At 52.4% G+C, this 16,498-nt stretch overlaps 4 protein-coding genes across 4 annotated transcripts; 2 read left to right on the top strand and 2 right to left on the bottom strand.

Annotated features, from left to right (window-relative positions):
• Window positions 1-554: 554 nt before the first annotated feature.
• On the bottom strand, window positions 555-4,507 carry Z517_11232 (uncharacterized protein; the record flags this gene model as incomplete). Its single annotated transcript, XM_013424840.1, has 5 exons — window positions 555-1,568; window positions 1,636-1,826; window positions 2,714-3,992; window positions 4,042-4,163; window positions 4,216-4,507. 5 exons carry the CDS (start codon window positions 4,505-4,507, stop codon window positions 555-557), a joined length of 2,898 nt encoding a protein of 965 aa, XP_013280294.1.
• Window positions 4,508-5,210: 703 nt separating this feature from the next.
• Z517_11233 (uncharacterized protein) lies at window positions 5,211-6,839 on the top strand (the record flags this gene model as incomplete). The annotated part of the gene is made up of 1 exon (XM_013424841.1): window positions 5,211-6,839. One exon carries the CDS (start codon window positions 5,211-5,213, stop codon window positions 6,837-6,839), a length of 1,629 nt encoding a protein of 542 aa, XP_013280295.1.
• Window positions 6,840-7,251: 412 nt separating this feature from the next.
• Window positions 7,252-10,991, bottom strand: Z517_11234 (uncharacterized protein; the record flags this gene model as incomplete). The annotated part of the gene is made up of 2 exons (XM_013424842.1): window positions 7,252-8,171; window positions 8,219-10,991. The coding sequence occupies 2 exons, from the start codon at window positions 10,989-10,991 to the stop codon at window positions 7,252-7,254; spliced, it is 3,693 nt and encodes a 1,230-aa protein (XP_013280296.1).
• A 1,386-nt stretch (window positions 10,992-12,377) lies between these two features.
• Window positions 12,378-16,073, top strand: Z517_11235 (uncharacterized protein; the record flags this gene model as incomplete). Its single annotated transcript, XM_013424843.1, has 1 exon — window positions 12,378-16,073. The coding sequence occupies one exon, from the start codon at window positions 12,378-12,380 to the stop codon at window positions 16,071-16,073; it is 3,696 nt and encodes a 1,231-aa protein (XP_013280297.1).
• Window positions 16,074-16,498: the final 425 nt, after the last annotated feature.

Raw genomic sequence — 16,498 nt, forward strand, 5'->3', positions numbered from 1 at the left:
CCGTTCCACTCCAGCAGTCTGAACAGCCCGCCAGCTGCAAAAGGAACTCGGAATGTCGTCACATGAAGGAGCTCGAAGAGCTCGATCCGAGGCAGCGAAGAACAGTGAACAGAAGCATGGGTGACGGAGAAGCTGTTGGCAGAGAACATTGAGCTGAGGGCAGAGTACCAAAGCAAAAGCAAAAGTAGGGAAAAAGTGACGTGCATTCGGGAGAGAAGCAGAAGAAAAAAAAAAGGGATGATACCCACGAGCATGACATGGCATGGCATTGAGTGATGACAGGTTTTTGAGGGACTGAAACAGGGGACTTTTTTTTTTTGAGCTGCGAACCAAGCACAACTAGCTAAATCGCTAGCTAGCTGGTTGGTGAACAGGGGCTGCAGGGATTGAAGAGCTCACACATGTGCTTTTACTTACTGGGATGGGCCAGCAAGCGTCTCCTGCTGTATGTAGGTAGCATGGCGTCAAGCGGCAGTAGCTGCCAGAAGAAAACAAACAGGAGAAAGCATCACCAAGATGCCATGTCCCACTAAGCTATGTTTTTTTTCATTTTGCTATCGCTGTTGTCTCTCCTTGCCCTTAATCTTCATCTCCTCCTCGGCCACCAAGCCCCGAACCTCTTCTTCGTTCATCCACTCGCGGACACTGTTCATGACCGTCTCCAAGCTCTGGCCGCCGCCCAGGACGCCGTCCAGGTCGCTACTCTCCACGCCACATCTGTGGTCGGTGACCCGGTTCTGGGAAAAGTTGTACGTGCGGATCTTGTCCTCTCTGCCCGTGCGGGCGACGCCGCCCATGGCCGCGCGGCGCATGCTGATGATCTCGGCCTCGCGCTGCTCGCGGCGCATCTGGGCAAGCTTGGCCCGCAACACCGCCCAGGCCTTTTCGCGGTTTTTGTGCTGGGAGCGCGAGTCTTGCATCGCCACGACGGTCCCCGTTGGCAGATGGGTCAGTCGCACGGCCGAGTCGGTCTTGTTGACATGCTGGCCACCCGCGCCTCTCGCGCGCATCGTCTCCGATCTCACCTCCGCCGGCGAGATGTAGTAGTCCGAGTTAGGGTCGTCGTAATTCAAACCCTCCGCATTGGCCGATGAGTCTGGCAGGTTGGGCAGCACAAGCACCGAGACCGCACTGGTGTGTGTGCGCCCTTTCTTCTCCGTCGCGGGGACACGCTGCACGCGATGGACTCCGGCTTCTGTCCTCAATACATCGTATGAGCCGGGATGATTGACTTCCAGCAGCGCGTCCGTCAATCCCGCCTCATGAGTCGAATCGTCTGGTGAATAGCTCGCCAGTGTTACGGGCCACCTCTTTCGCGCACAGAAGTCGGTGTACATGTTCAACAAGGACTGGGCGAACAGGGAAGCCTCGGAGCCCCCTGCGCCCGGGTGGATTTCGATCAGACAAGGCATGGAAGCAAAGGGATGAGGCGGAATGAGTGACCTCTTCAGATTCGAGGCCAGCAGCTGCAAAGACGCTGTAGTGGCTTGGATGTCTGTCTCTGCGAGAGAACGAAGCTCAGCGTCGGAAGAAGGGTCATGCAGGAGAGCGTTGAGTTCTTCGAGAGACTAATCCCCAATACATTGTCAATATACAGATCTGCGACATCCGACCGTGACGAAAGGGTATATTTACATTCTGTGCATCATCCCACTCCTTCAACGCCGCGGAGACGGGGCCCAACTCCCCGATCCTCTTCGCGACGGCTACATCATAATTCTCCGCATTGGCCGCGGCCAGCTGCTGGTGTTCTGCGGCGACTGTCCTTGCGCGCTGGAGAAGAACCGGCGATAATTCCGGCCCATTCACAAGAGGTAATGTCGATTCTGAGAGAGAAGTCAGTCACTTAGGACGTCCGAGAGGTGCAGCGATCTCGCGCGCAATGTGGAAAGACATGTTAACGTACGTGAACTCTGGAAGCGGACTCGAAGACGAGGAGGAGCAGCAATTCTAGCTGCCGTGCGCAGCCAAGGTCCAATGCATGTTGAGCATAGCCGCCACCCCGAGCCACTACTCAACATGCCTTGGAACAAGGGGGAATAGAAGGAAGGTATACAGTCTTCAGCTAGAATAGTCAACGGTCGTCGGAGACCTGGCGGAGATCTGTGTAACACTCCAAAAAGTTCCAATGCAGGAACCTAACGCAAACGTGTACGCGGAAGGTATCCCGACCCAATCAGGCCTGTTTAGAGACCTCAGCCTTAGACTCCGCCTCAGCCTTCTGCAGCCTCCTATATCAGGTACACACACTTGGGGGATTACAGCAGTAAATCATCTCGTATTCAACTCTGGCAACATTGTCTCTATGGCACTCCATATAAGCAAGACTTCAAAACAAGCAAGAGGTATCTGTAGCCCCCATCATTTCTCTCGTGCCTCTCTCTCAATGCCCTGGTTCCGGTTTCATCTTTCGTTGAAAACGCCGTGGAATGTGTGTATGTATGCGTCAGTTTTGGATTTCATGCCTTCGTCACTTGAATGCGGAGTCCCGGTGATATCGACCATTCTGTACAATTTTGAACGCCGGTCGTACTTCGTTATTATGTGTGACAAAAGTGTTTTGCCATCCGTCGTTATTCCCCAGAAACCTCTCACGAGCGAAAAGCCCATATTGACTTCAACCCGGTCTCATCAAGTCCGGCAATCTCCCTTTTCTGTCCTGTCAAATCACCATTACTTCTGTCGCGCAGAGGCACTAGTCGAGGTGACTGACCTGACCAGTTCGGTGTCTTGTCGTCGCCGTCCATCGGGAAGAATACTCCTTCGACCTCCTCATCGATCTTCTTAGAACTCAAACCTGGGCTGGAAATCCCGCGGTCAAATCGGCCAATTGGCGCCGATGAATGTCTGAGACCACTCGGCTGCACTCTCAATCCATTCAATTCGCCAGAGTCAACTCGATTGAGCTGCATCCGAGCCATCGCTTGAGATATACCAGATATTTGTACGTTCGGAGTCGACGATTCGTTAGGCATCCACGAGCCACGAAGAGGTGACCCAACATGGCCAAAGCTGGACGGGCCGATGCTTTCGGCCGCCTTTTTCTCCCTTTGTTCAGCCCACAGAGCACTGAATCTGGAAGGACTTCCCGCTGGCGGGGATCCAACTTTGCTAGAAGTTCCACTTGGGATCGCTAGGGCATGCACATGATCCTTGGAGCTGTGCTCTTGATCCGCCCTTGAAGTGCGGCGCATCTTCTCCTGTGGAGTAAGTAACTCATCGTGCAAACTGTTGGGAAGTAGGTCGGTCTCTGCCCCCATTCCTTCCTCCCACTCATAAGGAAGATGTGAGCGCGGAACACTCGCGGACAGTCCTCTCGTTTTGACGGTTCGTTGGGAATGCATAATTCTCTGGCCAATAGACTCTTCTGCATTCTGCGGCGAGAGACCTAGAGGTGACACATTTCTCAAATTAGACCCAAGATTGGCGTTTCGGACATTGACAATCGATTCTGGTGGACTTCCAAGTTGTCTAGACAGCGAAGAAGAGGCTGGAGACCGCATGCCAAACTTGTCTGGGACAGATTGACCTAGAGGCCCATACTTCGCTATGTGGGAAACTCCATTAGCGTCGAATGATTGTGGTAGAGGTGCGTTAAGAGCTGTTCTAAGGTTTTCGACTGGTGACTTGGGGAATTGGTAATCATTGGGAGGGGAACCAAACTGAGATGTTGGGGGTGAGTTGAGACCTGAATCGAGGGCCGAGGGCGGTTGATATTGGTTGTACCGGTCCTGAAACGCGTCTGTTTCGTCACTGTCCATCAATGGAAAAGCTTGACCTTGGAAGTAGTCTGGGCCGAAGGGCGGTTGATTGAGCATGGAATCTCCCGCACTCGGATCTTGACTTGGGAATGATGTCTGTTCAGTTCGATTTGCGTAGTTGAAATTCCGTCCTGCCATGGCAAAGCCGGCATCGAGGTCTGCTCGATTGACTCGTCGTCCGTCAGGGAGATAGTGGGCAAGTGCACATTTGGCGCCAAACTTGCAATTACCCTGCACATGTTAGATTCTGACCTATGATGACTTCTGTCGACACTCGTACCTTCATAAAATATTTGCAAGGCGCTTGCTGTGTCATGGGATCGAGGGAATGAGAAAAAGGGCATGCATTCCCCGCCTGACATGCACCTTGACGGAAGAATTTACATGGGACGTGTTTGGTATCTTGCGACGTGTCAGCATACGTGTATTCTTGCGGGGAACCAAACTTATTCACTCTTGCTTGACGTGGTCGGAGGACTTCTGGCCATATCAAATAACGGCTGGCCCTGTGAAACACTGCTTTTTCTGTCCGCGCCATTTCCAAATGGCGTTGACCCTGGTACTGGAACAGCCTTCTCGCCGTTGCCGCCACCGAAGCCATTGCGCTGTCTGCTCGGTCCGTGCATCATAGACGCAGGGTGTTGAGGGGTGCTCTTTGAATGTCCTCGATTCATGGTTGCGTATTGATCATGCTCATTCCAGGCTGCAGGGGGTTCTGAAGTCAATCGAGGGAGGGCAGTGCTCATGATGTGCACAGGTCACAGAGGGTGTAGTGTGTGTGTCCAGCGCAGGTTGAAGCGTGGAAGGCTTCCTGTGCACCGAAGATGTGGTCAGGCTACCCCGGGAGGATTGGTATGCTGTGTGATCGCGAGTTGTGCCACAAGTCATGCGGCACCTGGACCGCGCAGACTCGGGACGAAAGCACACTCTCCACGTGTTCGGCCGACCAGCGTGGGGGTGATGCAGGACGATAACGTGTACGTCAGAGCGGAGCGTGCGATGGATTGGGATCGAGTGGTGTGGGAGGAAATGGCGACAACGAGATTCAGAATTTGTAATCGTGGTAGGAGACGGCAGAGAAGCGACGTAGAGGTGAGGCGGTAGATATGGTCTTTATCAATGAGGGATCACGCTCGGTGGGCAGAGCAAGTGTCTCTTGGTCACTAGTTGCGTGGTGGGGCGCGGCGCGCAGTTGCGGTTAAGAAAGGGCGGAGAGAGAGGATTCAGCCTGGCCTAGAGTGCCTGGCTGGCGTGCTTGGGTCAGGAGTCAGAGTGGCACGTCGTTGTCAGGCTCCGAGGATGAGCAAATCTGCCAAGCTCTGTAACTGGCTTAGTGGGGCGCGTCCCGCTAAACCTTCCTTCAGGCACGTGATATGGAATTTCTCCCGCTTCCGAGGGCTGCCAGTTATGCTCTTCTATATATCTTTTCTCGTTACTGGAATCTGAGGTATGGCAGCTCGCATTGAACTACCATTCTTGTACCACACCAGGACCATCTTGCGCGTCTCAAACCGAGCCTGTCGCTCTCGTTCGCGATTTGTGTCGTCTCAGGCGGGTTCAGACGCCATCGAAGATGGCAACCCTCCCCTTTCCTCGGACGAGGAGTCGTTTCTCAAGGCCAAAGCCCGAAGCGTCTCTTGGTCTCCCATAGCGCCTAGATCTACCTCCAAGAACGCCGAAACAACGATCAGCTCTACCATCACCGCGAGCGAGCGGAGGGCCTTTGAGACGATGTTGCGGTTTGCCCCTAAACAAACTGAAACGGCCTCTCCCAAGCGACGCTCAAGTTATGCCGAAGCCGCCGACACTGACATTGAGAATATACTCAAGATATTCACCTCTTCTCTGCGTGGTCATCAGTCACAGCGGGATGGGTCTCACCTTGCCCCCAAGCTCGATGGCAATGGCGTGCATCTAGTAGCCCGCACAGAGCGACCCGACCAACAACCGCCAACAGAACAACATGACCCAGAGTTGGGAGACCAGATAGGTCTAGGCGGCAAAATTGACCGTGGAGAAGGTCTCTCCACTTCAATTCAACGCGAGGCAACAACCACTGCCGAAATGACAGAAAACTCGACGGCACAAGTCGACATACATTCAGCACCACCAGTCCCAGAGGAGGGCCCTATTCCCGAGCCACGACAAGGAGATATCCTGGAACAATCACTCGCCGAGACCGCCATTCCGTCTCACCCGTTCAGCCAACTCGAAGAATCCATCCAACAGGCCGTTCGTGACCACATGCACTCTATATCCCGAGCTCTTCAGGACGCAGCATATTCGAAGGCCAAGAGAGGTGACATCGCCATGTGGGAGGTTTGCGAGTCTCGGATCTTTTCCATAGCCACGGACTTACAGCCAAGTTCTCGTCGGCCACTGGCTGGCAAGGAGGAGACGCCGAGATACGGGGGCCTGCGAAAGTTTACATTCTCGCGAGAAAAGTCGGACGATCCTCGCCAAATGATCGAAGCGGCGGAAAGAGAGCTACGGCTTTCCTCTTCTATCTCTGGCACCCGTGTCACGGAAGACACCACGAATGAAAACTCACCTCTGGCGGGCCAACACCATATCTCGCCATCGACACCTTCTCCAGCCCAGCTCGCCATCCTCCAGCACACGTACCCGGCCTCCATTCTCCTCGCCCTCAGGTTATACATGAATTTCTATCCCTCGTCGCCCTACGCGCTGCTCCTCCTGCCGCGGATCCGCTCTCTAGGCACCACGTCGTACGTGCTCGGCGCCAGTCCCCAGTTCTACAACTCGTTGATGTCACTGGTCTGGCTGACGCGGAGTTCCTTGCGGGAGGTGGACGAGCTGCTCTCGGAAATGGAGAGGGGTGGGGTCGAGATGGACGAGGGGACATACTCCGTCCTAGGAGGGATTGAAGAGGAAAGGGCCCTGGAGATGGCGAGGGAAAAGGCAAAGGAAAAGGAAAAAGGCGACGAATCGATCGGTGGTGGTGGTCGCGGTGCTGCCTGGTGGAAGAGACAGGAACAGATGCTCTGGTTCCCGAGGATCTTGGATTGGTTGGACATTGTGGCGGGAAGGCTGGCAGCCAGGGAGAGGTTGGTCTGAGGTGTCTCACTAAGGTTTCTCTGCACTGACTGACATGCGATCGGCCGCGTTCAAACTCTCTTGAAGTGAGACATCGGCTCCTGAAATGCTCTCCGCTCTTCGTCTGGATTCTTTGTCTGGTCGTAATACTGTACCATCCTGCCACTCCGACTTTGAGCTAGAACGCTAGACAGCGAGAAGTGTTAGGTTGCAGACACGAGGTTGCCGTCACTGCTCTAACCATTACCTCCCCGCTCATATTAAAAGAACGGAGAGTTTCCCTCCTTTTGTAGCTTCTTGGATGAAGGATCAGTCATCAGCTAATAGCAGCTGGCAATGCCAATGAGACTGGTACTAAAAGATCATTGTTTCTTGTACATGGTTTGGTATCTAGCGACGTCAAAAAGATCATAAAATCCTGCTGCATCTGTCGTCAAAGCTCGTGCCCGTCGTCGTCCACGTAACTGCGATCCCCAGTTTTTCCTCTCCGCCGTGAAGAAGAACTCATTAATTCAAACAACCGGCTTTTGGCCGGACCATCGCGGCTGCTGGACATTGGCCGCCGAGCATCTTCAACCATATCAACTGCATCAGTCGATGAATTCGTCGAGTCAGTCATTGTTCGGGTCTCTGCTGCCCGTTGAGGGTAGGGAATCCGTCTTTCCCACGCTGATGTTGAGCTAGATGGTGTCGTGTCGCCTTCTCCAACAGTTGGAGAGAGTTCAATATTCTTGTATTCTACATCTGCCACGGTGTCTGCCGTTTGGGGAAGGGCCGTGATTTCATTGTCCCTCTGTGATCTTCGTAAAGTCACTTCGAAAGTGTTGTTAGGCGCCATAGGATTTTGCTGGTCTGATACAAGCCGTTGCCACGTATGTTCCGACCTTTCGTCGGGCCGTTCAGCTTGCTCCGCAGCCTTCAGGCATTCTTTGCTCCTTTGCGAGAGCCTCACGCACACCGCATGAAATGCTTGCACAGCCTCGTCGTCAGTTGCTTCGCTAATGTTTTCAGGAGCATGCGTAACCCAGAGGTCAATGAGCTGTGCCATCAGCTTTGCATGGTCCAGAAGGAATGGAAGGCTGGGGAGGCCCTCGCGGGACAGGGCTGGAAGTCGGCCTCGTATCTGATTTGGCGCGGCATATTGAGGCTCGAGTTTAGCCGAAGCAATCTGGGAGGAGCTGACGGAACATATCTCGTCGATGTAGGCTCTGAACTGATTCGTCGACGCTGCCAAAAACTTGTTCATGGGTTCCATCCAGGGCTCTTTGGTGCCGAATCGTGCCAAGTTTGCAAGAACATTGAGTGACTTTGCAATCAATGTAAAAGTCCTCTTCGTGCGGTCAGGGGGCAAATCTAGACAATATTAGCATGAGCCGAGAAGGATGACCAGTAAAGCTTACCCTGGATTAAGCCGAAGAGTTTCGGATTCAAAATTGCGGGACAAAAGAAACGAAGGAACAGAAAACCGGAGACGCTCGTGTACTTGACCGTCCGAATAAAAGAGCCATATCGATCCTCTGCACAAGACCGGACATGGCGGAAAACGACGCGCAAATCCATCGGACACTGAGCCGCGGATGCATAGATCGACTTCCAAATTTCACTGGTGAGAAACAACAAGTTGGCCCAGTTCTTGTCGAGCTGATCTGGCGATCGGACTCTGCTGGGATCGACTTCGCAATCAGGATCTTTTTCGATGATCTTGCGCAATTTTTCACCCAGGACATCCTCCATATAGTCTCTTCCTAGTCTGCGCATGTGAGCATCTAGTGCCTTGGTTACGAGGGAATTGCCCCGGAAAAGTAAGTTGGCCTCCATTGTAGCTGATCGACTGAGGTCACGGACTAGCATTTCTCTCTGCTCGGCCGACTCGTACGAATCATTGGAGTGGATGCGGCCACTGAAGCGCATTCGCATTGGGGGTGTATCTTTGTAGATGCCGTCAATTTCTTCCTCCACAAGGTTGTTGATCCAGTCAGTGGCAGTGCCCGACGCCTGGAATATGTCCAGAAGGATGTCCGACAGTTGTCGAAGATCGGGTCCCAGGAGATGAGCGATTTGTGTTGTCAAGCCATTCGTGTAGTTTTGCAGAAGAGCGGCAAATTCTTCGTACTCGGACTCCATCAGAATAACCGTCTCGTCCAGCGTAAATCGAGCCAGAAGCGTGCCAACGGAACGATCGCTGTTGTCCAACAAAGGCCACCACTTGTCGATAGTGCCACTACGTTCCAATTCATCGATTGAGACGTCCACCCTCCCATAGATCGGATCGTGGGATGAGATTTCCAAGCCGCCGAGGCCGGAAAGGTAGCCAGCATCTGCCGAGATATCGTAGAGGCTATCAGCGACCATCGTCCATTCTTTCTCTGCAGGATTTCCGAGCTTGACTGCGATGGTGATCTTGGACAAAGCTGCGGGAATGTCTGGTAAATTGAACTCTTCCGCCCAAAAGGCCGAAGAAACCGTCTGCTTGGTTGAGGTCCGGGCCCGCAAGTCCTTGCCCAGCATAATCTCCGCGTATACCCCTTCTTTGCTCTGCTCAACTTTTGCAGATTTTCCCTTTCCCTTGTTGTACTTATAGGTATCCATTGGAGCCGACCGCTGGGTAAACTTTGCCTCGGTTATTTTGATCGAAAGAGATCGCTCTATCCGAAACATGCCCTGCGTAGAGACGTTGTTGCTGTGTTGAGATGGGTACGACAAAGCCTGTGCGTCTTCGGGAGACAATTGTTCTGGGCCATATAACTCCGGCACCGTCAGAGCTCGTAGTAAGACAAACCAGGCTTCGAGTGCGACATTGGATTCTAAGCACAAGACCATGGGTCTCGAAAGCCCGACAGCAGGGGTTTGGACACGATAATGAGGGTAGATCGCAATACAGTGTGGCATCCGCAGCACACTTTCGTCCAGTCGCTGAATTGCACAGCGCGAAAGTTGTGGCAACAATGTCACCGAGAGAACCTGACTGTCGATCTCGCTGAGAAGGCGGAAGGTGCCATTTTCGTGGAGAGCGCAGCTCACTCTACGCCAGAGGTAGTTTTCTTCTGTCATCGACCGACCGAGGCTACCAGGTGAAGATTCAAGCTGAGATCCCGAGGGCAGTGGTCCATCCCACAGTAGCATCTTTCCCACTTTGACGATAGCCGTGGCCTTTGGATTAGTGAGATCAGAAAGTCGCCTTTGCGACACTGCCTTTTTCTCAGCGATTCCAACTGGTTGAGGTTTGGTCATCTTGTTGTGTATTCCCTTCGGTCTTAACGGCTGCCAACACAACAATGCTGCAAGCCATGAGTCAAATGTTTCAGGCACTGGGGGTCGAAGCTGATAGCCCGTTCCTGACGATGCAACCAAAACACTGAGATAAGTGCTCTGAGATTCATGGTCGTAGTGAGTCCTGACAGTGCATCCTCGCAGATCTGCTATCAATACCTTAGATTGATTGATCTCGCCTTTCGTTTGGCATACCAGACTGCCAGGCGCGACATTGATAGCACAATAGCCAGAAGCCCATGCCGTTGTATGCAGTGGCCTAAAGAAAAGGATACCATGCATTCGTCCACAGGTAGTTTTCATGAGATGCAGAATTTTGCCCGAGTCGATATCAAGCAATTTGGGAGACCGAAGACTGCTTGCGCTGGCGCCAAAGGCGTCATTTGGGGAAAATGGTCGGCGCGGAGTCTTCGGTGGACCGTGTTGGTCTAAGAGCTCGGGACTCTGTACCACTGAAGGGAACCCAATTGATCCGTGAGCCTCATCAGGAGGGAGGATGGGAAGACCCGTGGCGATGGATCCAAGCCTCTTCCGAGTTTTGGTGATAAAGGACCCGGGCGAGATATCCACGGGGTTTTCATCGTTTGTACTTGTTCTTGTCTGTGCCCTCCGCCTTCTTCGCTCAATCGTGCTCTCTTCCTCAGTATTCGACGCAGATGCGGATGTTTCTCTCCTCCTTTGTGAATGCCGCGTGCGTGTCGGCTGCAGTACTGGCGAGTGGAATTGACTGGCATCGAAAGATTCGGCGCGAGGCGTAATATAATCTGGCGTCACAGCGCGAATGGTAGGGTGTTCTGTCTCTTCGAATATTTTGCCATGCCTATCCCGGGACGAAGCCTGGCGGCTGGATCTCCGTTGAATTAGTTGTGATCTGGACCTTGTCTGGGTCACCACGTTTGCCATGTCTTCCCGATCATTCGGTTTCATCGTCTAGAAACCTGACGAGCCTCCTCGCCGATCGGACAATGATGTCAGGCCTAGTCCCAATCACCACTGCCACTATTATATATCAAGACCCGGGTGCAGACTGCGCGCACCAGTCTGTTGCTTCAATTTCCTTCGACGGTCGCCGGCCAGACCGTGGACTGAGCAACCTGGCATTGGCACGGAGAACTCGACAAGAGGAAGTGAGTGTGTGGCTCTTCAGAGAGGAGGATTTGAGACTCAATTAATGAGCTTGCCAGCGTCGCATTGGGTCCAGATTCAACTCGGACGATTCGAAGTGGTGGGACTAAATACAACAGCGACAAAGCCCAGGTTCAGTATTTGCCAAATTTTCATGCGATCAAACAGGACACTGAATACGACGTTACCCGGAGGTCAACGAGACGAACAAACGGCTGGGGAGATGAAACATCGGACGCATTCAAATAGAGAGAGTCGAGGTGCCGGGGGTAGAATTGCAAAGTGAAAAAGCCTTATGCAGGAACGATGTGATACGACGTCCAGGTCAGAGATGTGTGTGGTATTGCCCAGCGCCGAATTGTAGCGATTGGGAGATCATCAGGAGAAAATCTACAGGCCCAGGTGATTTGGCAGTGTGAGAATGGTAAAGTCGTGCAGCTGGTGGTGGGATTGAGAGTGGTGGTGTGGGAGGGAGTGGCACAGTGGCACAGTGGGAAGGGGAAAGGAGGTGCAGGCCGTTTCCAGAGGACCCAGTGTGGGGTAGGGTGCACAGTGGGTGCATGCATTTCCTTCAGTTAGCGGGTGCTTAGGATTATTACTTCTGCTGCAGGCATTAGTTTAACTAAACCCTGGCCGCCCGTGACTGCTGGAGCCTGGCCACTCTAGGGTTCGGAGCATGCCTCTTTGGGGCAGGAAAATCTTTTCATGGCCACCACCATCGCCTGTATCTATCCTGTTGAGCGCAAGCCAACACCTTTCTCTATCTGCGCTACTGGAGTCTGATTCCATGCTGTTCATTGCCAAGTCTCGGGTACTGCAGAATCCATACGAGGTTCACATAAGCCGAGACAAGCATTCAGTGAAATGTAACAGTCAATGTGGGCTCCAATTAACGAATATTCGTAGCTGAAACCCAACGTAGAGATTGGAGCTTGATGATCGATGTTTGCTCTCAAGCTGGGGAAGTTCCAGGAAAGCGCCAAGACCAACCACGGTCACATGACTATCTAGACAAAGATGGTGACAAATTAGACTTCGCTACTGTTCTTCGCCTCTCGCAAGTGCCTGCGGAGACGACCATCTCACGTATCAACACCTCTTAGTACATTCTTTCATTTTGTCTCTGCTTGCTAAATCTTTATCGAGGTGACTACGGCGCGCAACATGTCGGACGGTAAGCGACCAGGGCGATCAAATCCGAATGACCAGCTAACATCACCTCAAGCCGACTTCGATACTGTGCGGCGCCTGCAGGCAGAGCGCAATGCTCAAGCAGCCAGCAAGAAAGGTTCAAAGACCTTCGATCCATCGACTCAACGCACTGACTCATCCACCAAGGCGTCTTTGACTGAAAGTTTTGATACCGTTCTCTACGACCACAACGGCGCCGACAAGTTTGCCGGATACCATACTTCCCTCCCCGCCGACGGCGAAGATGACGAGATGCCAGATGCAGATAGCAGTCGGAGACTCGTCGGACAGTATACAGCAACAAAGGACCAAATGAACGAATTTGCCACTGGAAATGGTGTGGAAGAAGAGGATATCTTACTTGGGCGTGAGAAATCTGCCAGAATAGCAGATCGTGAAACTGATTACCAGAAGAGAAGATTTGATCGTGGTCCTTTAACGCCAACCCGAGCCGATCCCTTTGCTGCAAACAAGCATGCTGGCGTCACGGATGGTGCGACTTATCGTGAGGTCATGCAACTGCAGGACCTCGAGCGCGAGGAAGAACGAGTTAAGAAACTCATTGCTGAGAAACAGACAAATGGCGACACTGTCGAACACAGACCAACGCTCAAGGAAGAAGCAGATAAGGAGAATGCAGACGCTGGGTCTACTGTTGAAGCAACGGGACGCAAGCGGAAGAAGAGGTGGGATGTATCTTCCGAAGCCACTCCCGCTCCTGACGGAGGAGACACGAAGAAGCGCTCGAGGTGGGATCAGGCCCCGGCCCCGGATGGAGCGCCAGCACCAACAAAACGCTCTAGATGGGATCAAGCGCCTGCACTTACATCGGCAACCCCCGTTGGTAATGCCGGCCTGGCCACTCCAATGCATCCTTCACAAATGGCGCAGGTAAGCTTTGGGACAGATATCACTGGACGAAATGCTCCTTGGTCAGACGAAGAGCTCGACATGATGCTACCTTCAGAGGGTTACACCATTCTCGAACCACCTCCTGGATATGCTCCCATACGACCTGTCGCCAGAAAAGTGGCCGCAACGCCTGCCACGGCGAGCGGTTCGGCTGGCATAGGTGGTTTCATGATGCAAGAGCCGGAGAATCCAAGAATGCTGGGAAAGCAACTACCCACAGAAATCCCCGGCGTGGGTGACCTCCAGTTCTTCAAGGCTGAGGACATGACTTATTTCGGCAAGCTCGTCGATGGTGCAGATGAAAATGCCCTGTCAGTCGACGAATTAAAAGAGAGAAAGATCATGCGCTTGCTGCTCAAAGTCAAGAATGGCACCCCACCAATGCGTAAGACTGCGCTCCGACAGTTGACCGACAATGCCCGTCAATTTGGAGCCGGCCCTCTATTTAACCAGATTCTGCCGTTATTGATGGAAAAGTCTCTGGAAGATCAGGAACGCCATCTGCTCGTTAAGGTTATCGATCGTGTTCTCTACAAACTCGATGATCTGATCAGACCCTATGTACACAAGATCTTGGTCGTGATTGAGCCTCTCCTCATTGATCAGGACTACTACGCTCGTGTTGAAGGACGGGAAATCATCTCCAATTTGGCCAAAGCTGCTGGCCTGGCTCATATGATCAGTACAATGCGACCAGATATCGACCATGTGGATGAATATGTCCGTAACACTACAGCTAGGGCGTTCGCTGTCGTGGCTTCAGCCTTGGGGATTCCGGCACTTCTTCCCTTCTTGCGTGCTGTCTGTCGGAGCAAGAAGTCGTGGCAAGCCCGACACACAGGCGTCAAGATCGTGCAGCAAATCCCTATTTTGATGGGTTGCGCTGTATTGCCTCACTTGAAGGGCTTGGTCGATTGCATCGCCGACAACCTAAGTGACGAGCAAGCTAAGGTGAGGACTGTTACTTCTCTGGCAATTGCTGCACTGGCCGAAGCGGCCAATCCCTATGGCATCGAGAGCTTCGATGATATCCTCAATCCTCTTTGGACTGGTGCCCGAAAGCAACGTGGTAAAGGGCTTGCCGGCTTCTTGAAAGCTGTGGGCTATATTATTCCTCTCATGGACGAAGAGTACGCCAACTACTACACCAGCCAGATTATGGAAATTCTGCTTCGAGAATTCGCCTCTCCGGACGAAGAAATGAAGAAAGTCGTACTGAAAGTTGTTTCCCAATGCGCAAGCACCGATGGCGTGACTGCTGCATACCTTAAGGAGCATGTGCTACAAGACTTCTTCAAGAGTTTCTGGGTCCGACGAATGGCACTTGACAAGAGAAATTACCGTCAGGTTGTCGAAACCACGGTTGACCTTGGTCAGAAAGTTGGCGTCAGTGAGATTGTCGAGCGAATTGTGAACAATCTGAAAGATGAGAGCGAGGCCTACCGCAAAATGACTGTGGAAACTATCGAGAAAGTTATCGCTTCCCTAGGCGCTGCGGATATTGGTGAAAGACTTGAAGAACGGCTCGTGGACGGCATTCTCCACGCCTTCCAAGAGCAGAGCATTGAGGATATTGTCATGCTCAACGGCTTCGGTACAGTTGTCAACGCCCTAGGGACACGATGTAAACCTTACCTCCCACAAATCGTCAGCACAATCCTCTGGCGACTGAACAATAAATCTGCTACGGTCCGCCAACAAGCTGCAGATCTCATTTCGCGTATTGCGATGGTCATGAAACAATGTGGTGAAGATGCTCTGATGGGCAAACTCGGTGTCGTCCTCTATGAGTACCTTGGGGAGGAGTATCCCGAAGTCTTGGGATCTATTCTGGGCGCACTCCGATCCATTGTCACCGTGGTGGGAATCAACCAGATGCAACCACCGATCAAGGACCTGTTGCCGCGTCTAACTCCCATTCTGCGTAATCGCCACGAAAAAGTCCAGGAAAACACGATTGATCTTGTTGGACGTATTGCGGATCGAGGTCCTGAATCCGTCAACGCCAGGGAGTGGATGCGTATATGCTTTGAACTTTTGGATATGCTGAAGGCACACAAGAAGGGAATTCGTCGAGCTGCCAACAACACTTTCGGGTTTATTGCCAAAGCTATCGGTCCACAGGATGTTCTCGCGACCCTTCTCAACAATCTACGCGTTCAAGAGCGGCAATCTCGCGTTTGTACCGCGGTGGCTATCGGTATTGTCGCCGAAACATGCGCACCTTTCACTGTCTTGCCGGCATTGATGAACGAATACCGCGTTCCCGAACTCAACGTGCAGAACGGCGTGTTGAAATCGCTGAGTTTTCTATTCGAATATATTGGCGAAATGGCCAAGGACTATGTATACGCCGTTACGCCTTTATTGGAGGATGCACTCATTGATCGGGATCAAGTCCACCGGCAAACCGCAGCTAGTGTGGTCAAACACGTGGCGCTTGGTGTTATGGGCCTTGGGTGTGAAGACGCAATGGTCCATCTCCTGAATCTTCTTTACCCCAACCTATTCGAAACGTCACCGCACGTCATTGATCGGATCATCGAGGCCATTGAGGCAATAAGAATGGCGGTTGGTACCGGCATTGTGATGAACTATGTGTGGGCAGGACTTTTCCATCCAGCGAGGAAAGTTCGCACGCCATACTGGAGGTTATACAACGATGCATATGTGCACAGCGCAGATGCAATGGTGCCCTATTATCCGAACTTGAAAGAGGATGGCTTACCGAGAGATGAGTTGTATATCATGGTGTAACAATTCGGAGGGCATCGTCCAGTCTAGTCTTATGGTAGGGCCAAAGAGCCAGAAATATGAAAATGCAAAGGAAGTTTCGATCTTGTTTTAACGAAGAGAAAAAAGAAAGCAGTATCTGTAGAAAAGGACCATCATCTCGTCATTCATCCCTCACGGACACACGAGAACAACCGACGAGCACCACAGCACGAGCTACATATGGTTCTGCCTCTCCAGAACATGTATTCAAGCAAATCTTGGACTTTGGCATAAGTATGAGTGGCGTGTGTGAGCAGAAGTGTGTTATGATGCATGAGACTTCACAGACTGCGGAGGACGGGCGCACGGACGGTACGTGTTCCATATATAGCTTGTGCCCTAGGTACATTGCCCTAGGTACATACACAGTCTTCACGAAAGGTGATTTGATTCGGCTTTCTGCAATA

Source organism: Fonsecaea pedrosoi (assembly GCF_000835455.1).
Source record: "Fonsecaea pedrosoi CBS 271.37 unplaced genomic scaffold supercont1.7, whole genome shotgun sequence".
NCBI lineage: Eukaryota > Fungi > Ascomycota > Eurotiomycetes > Chaetothyriales > Herpotrichiellaceae > Fonsecaea > Fonsecaea pedrosoi.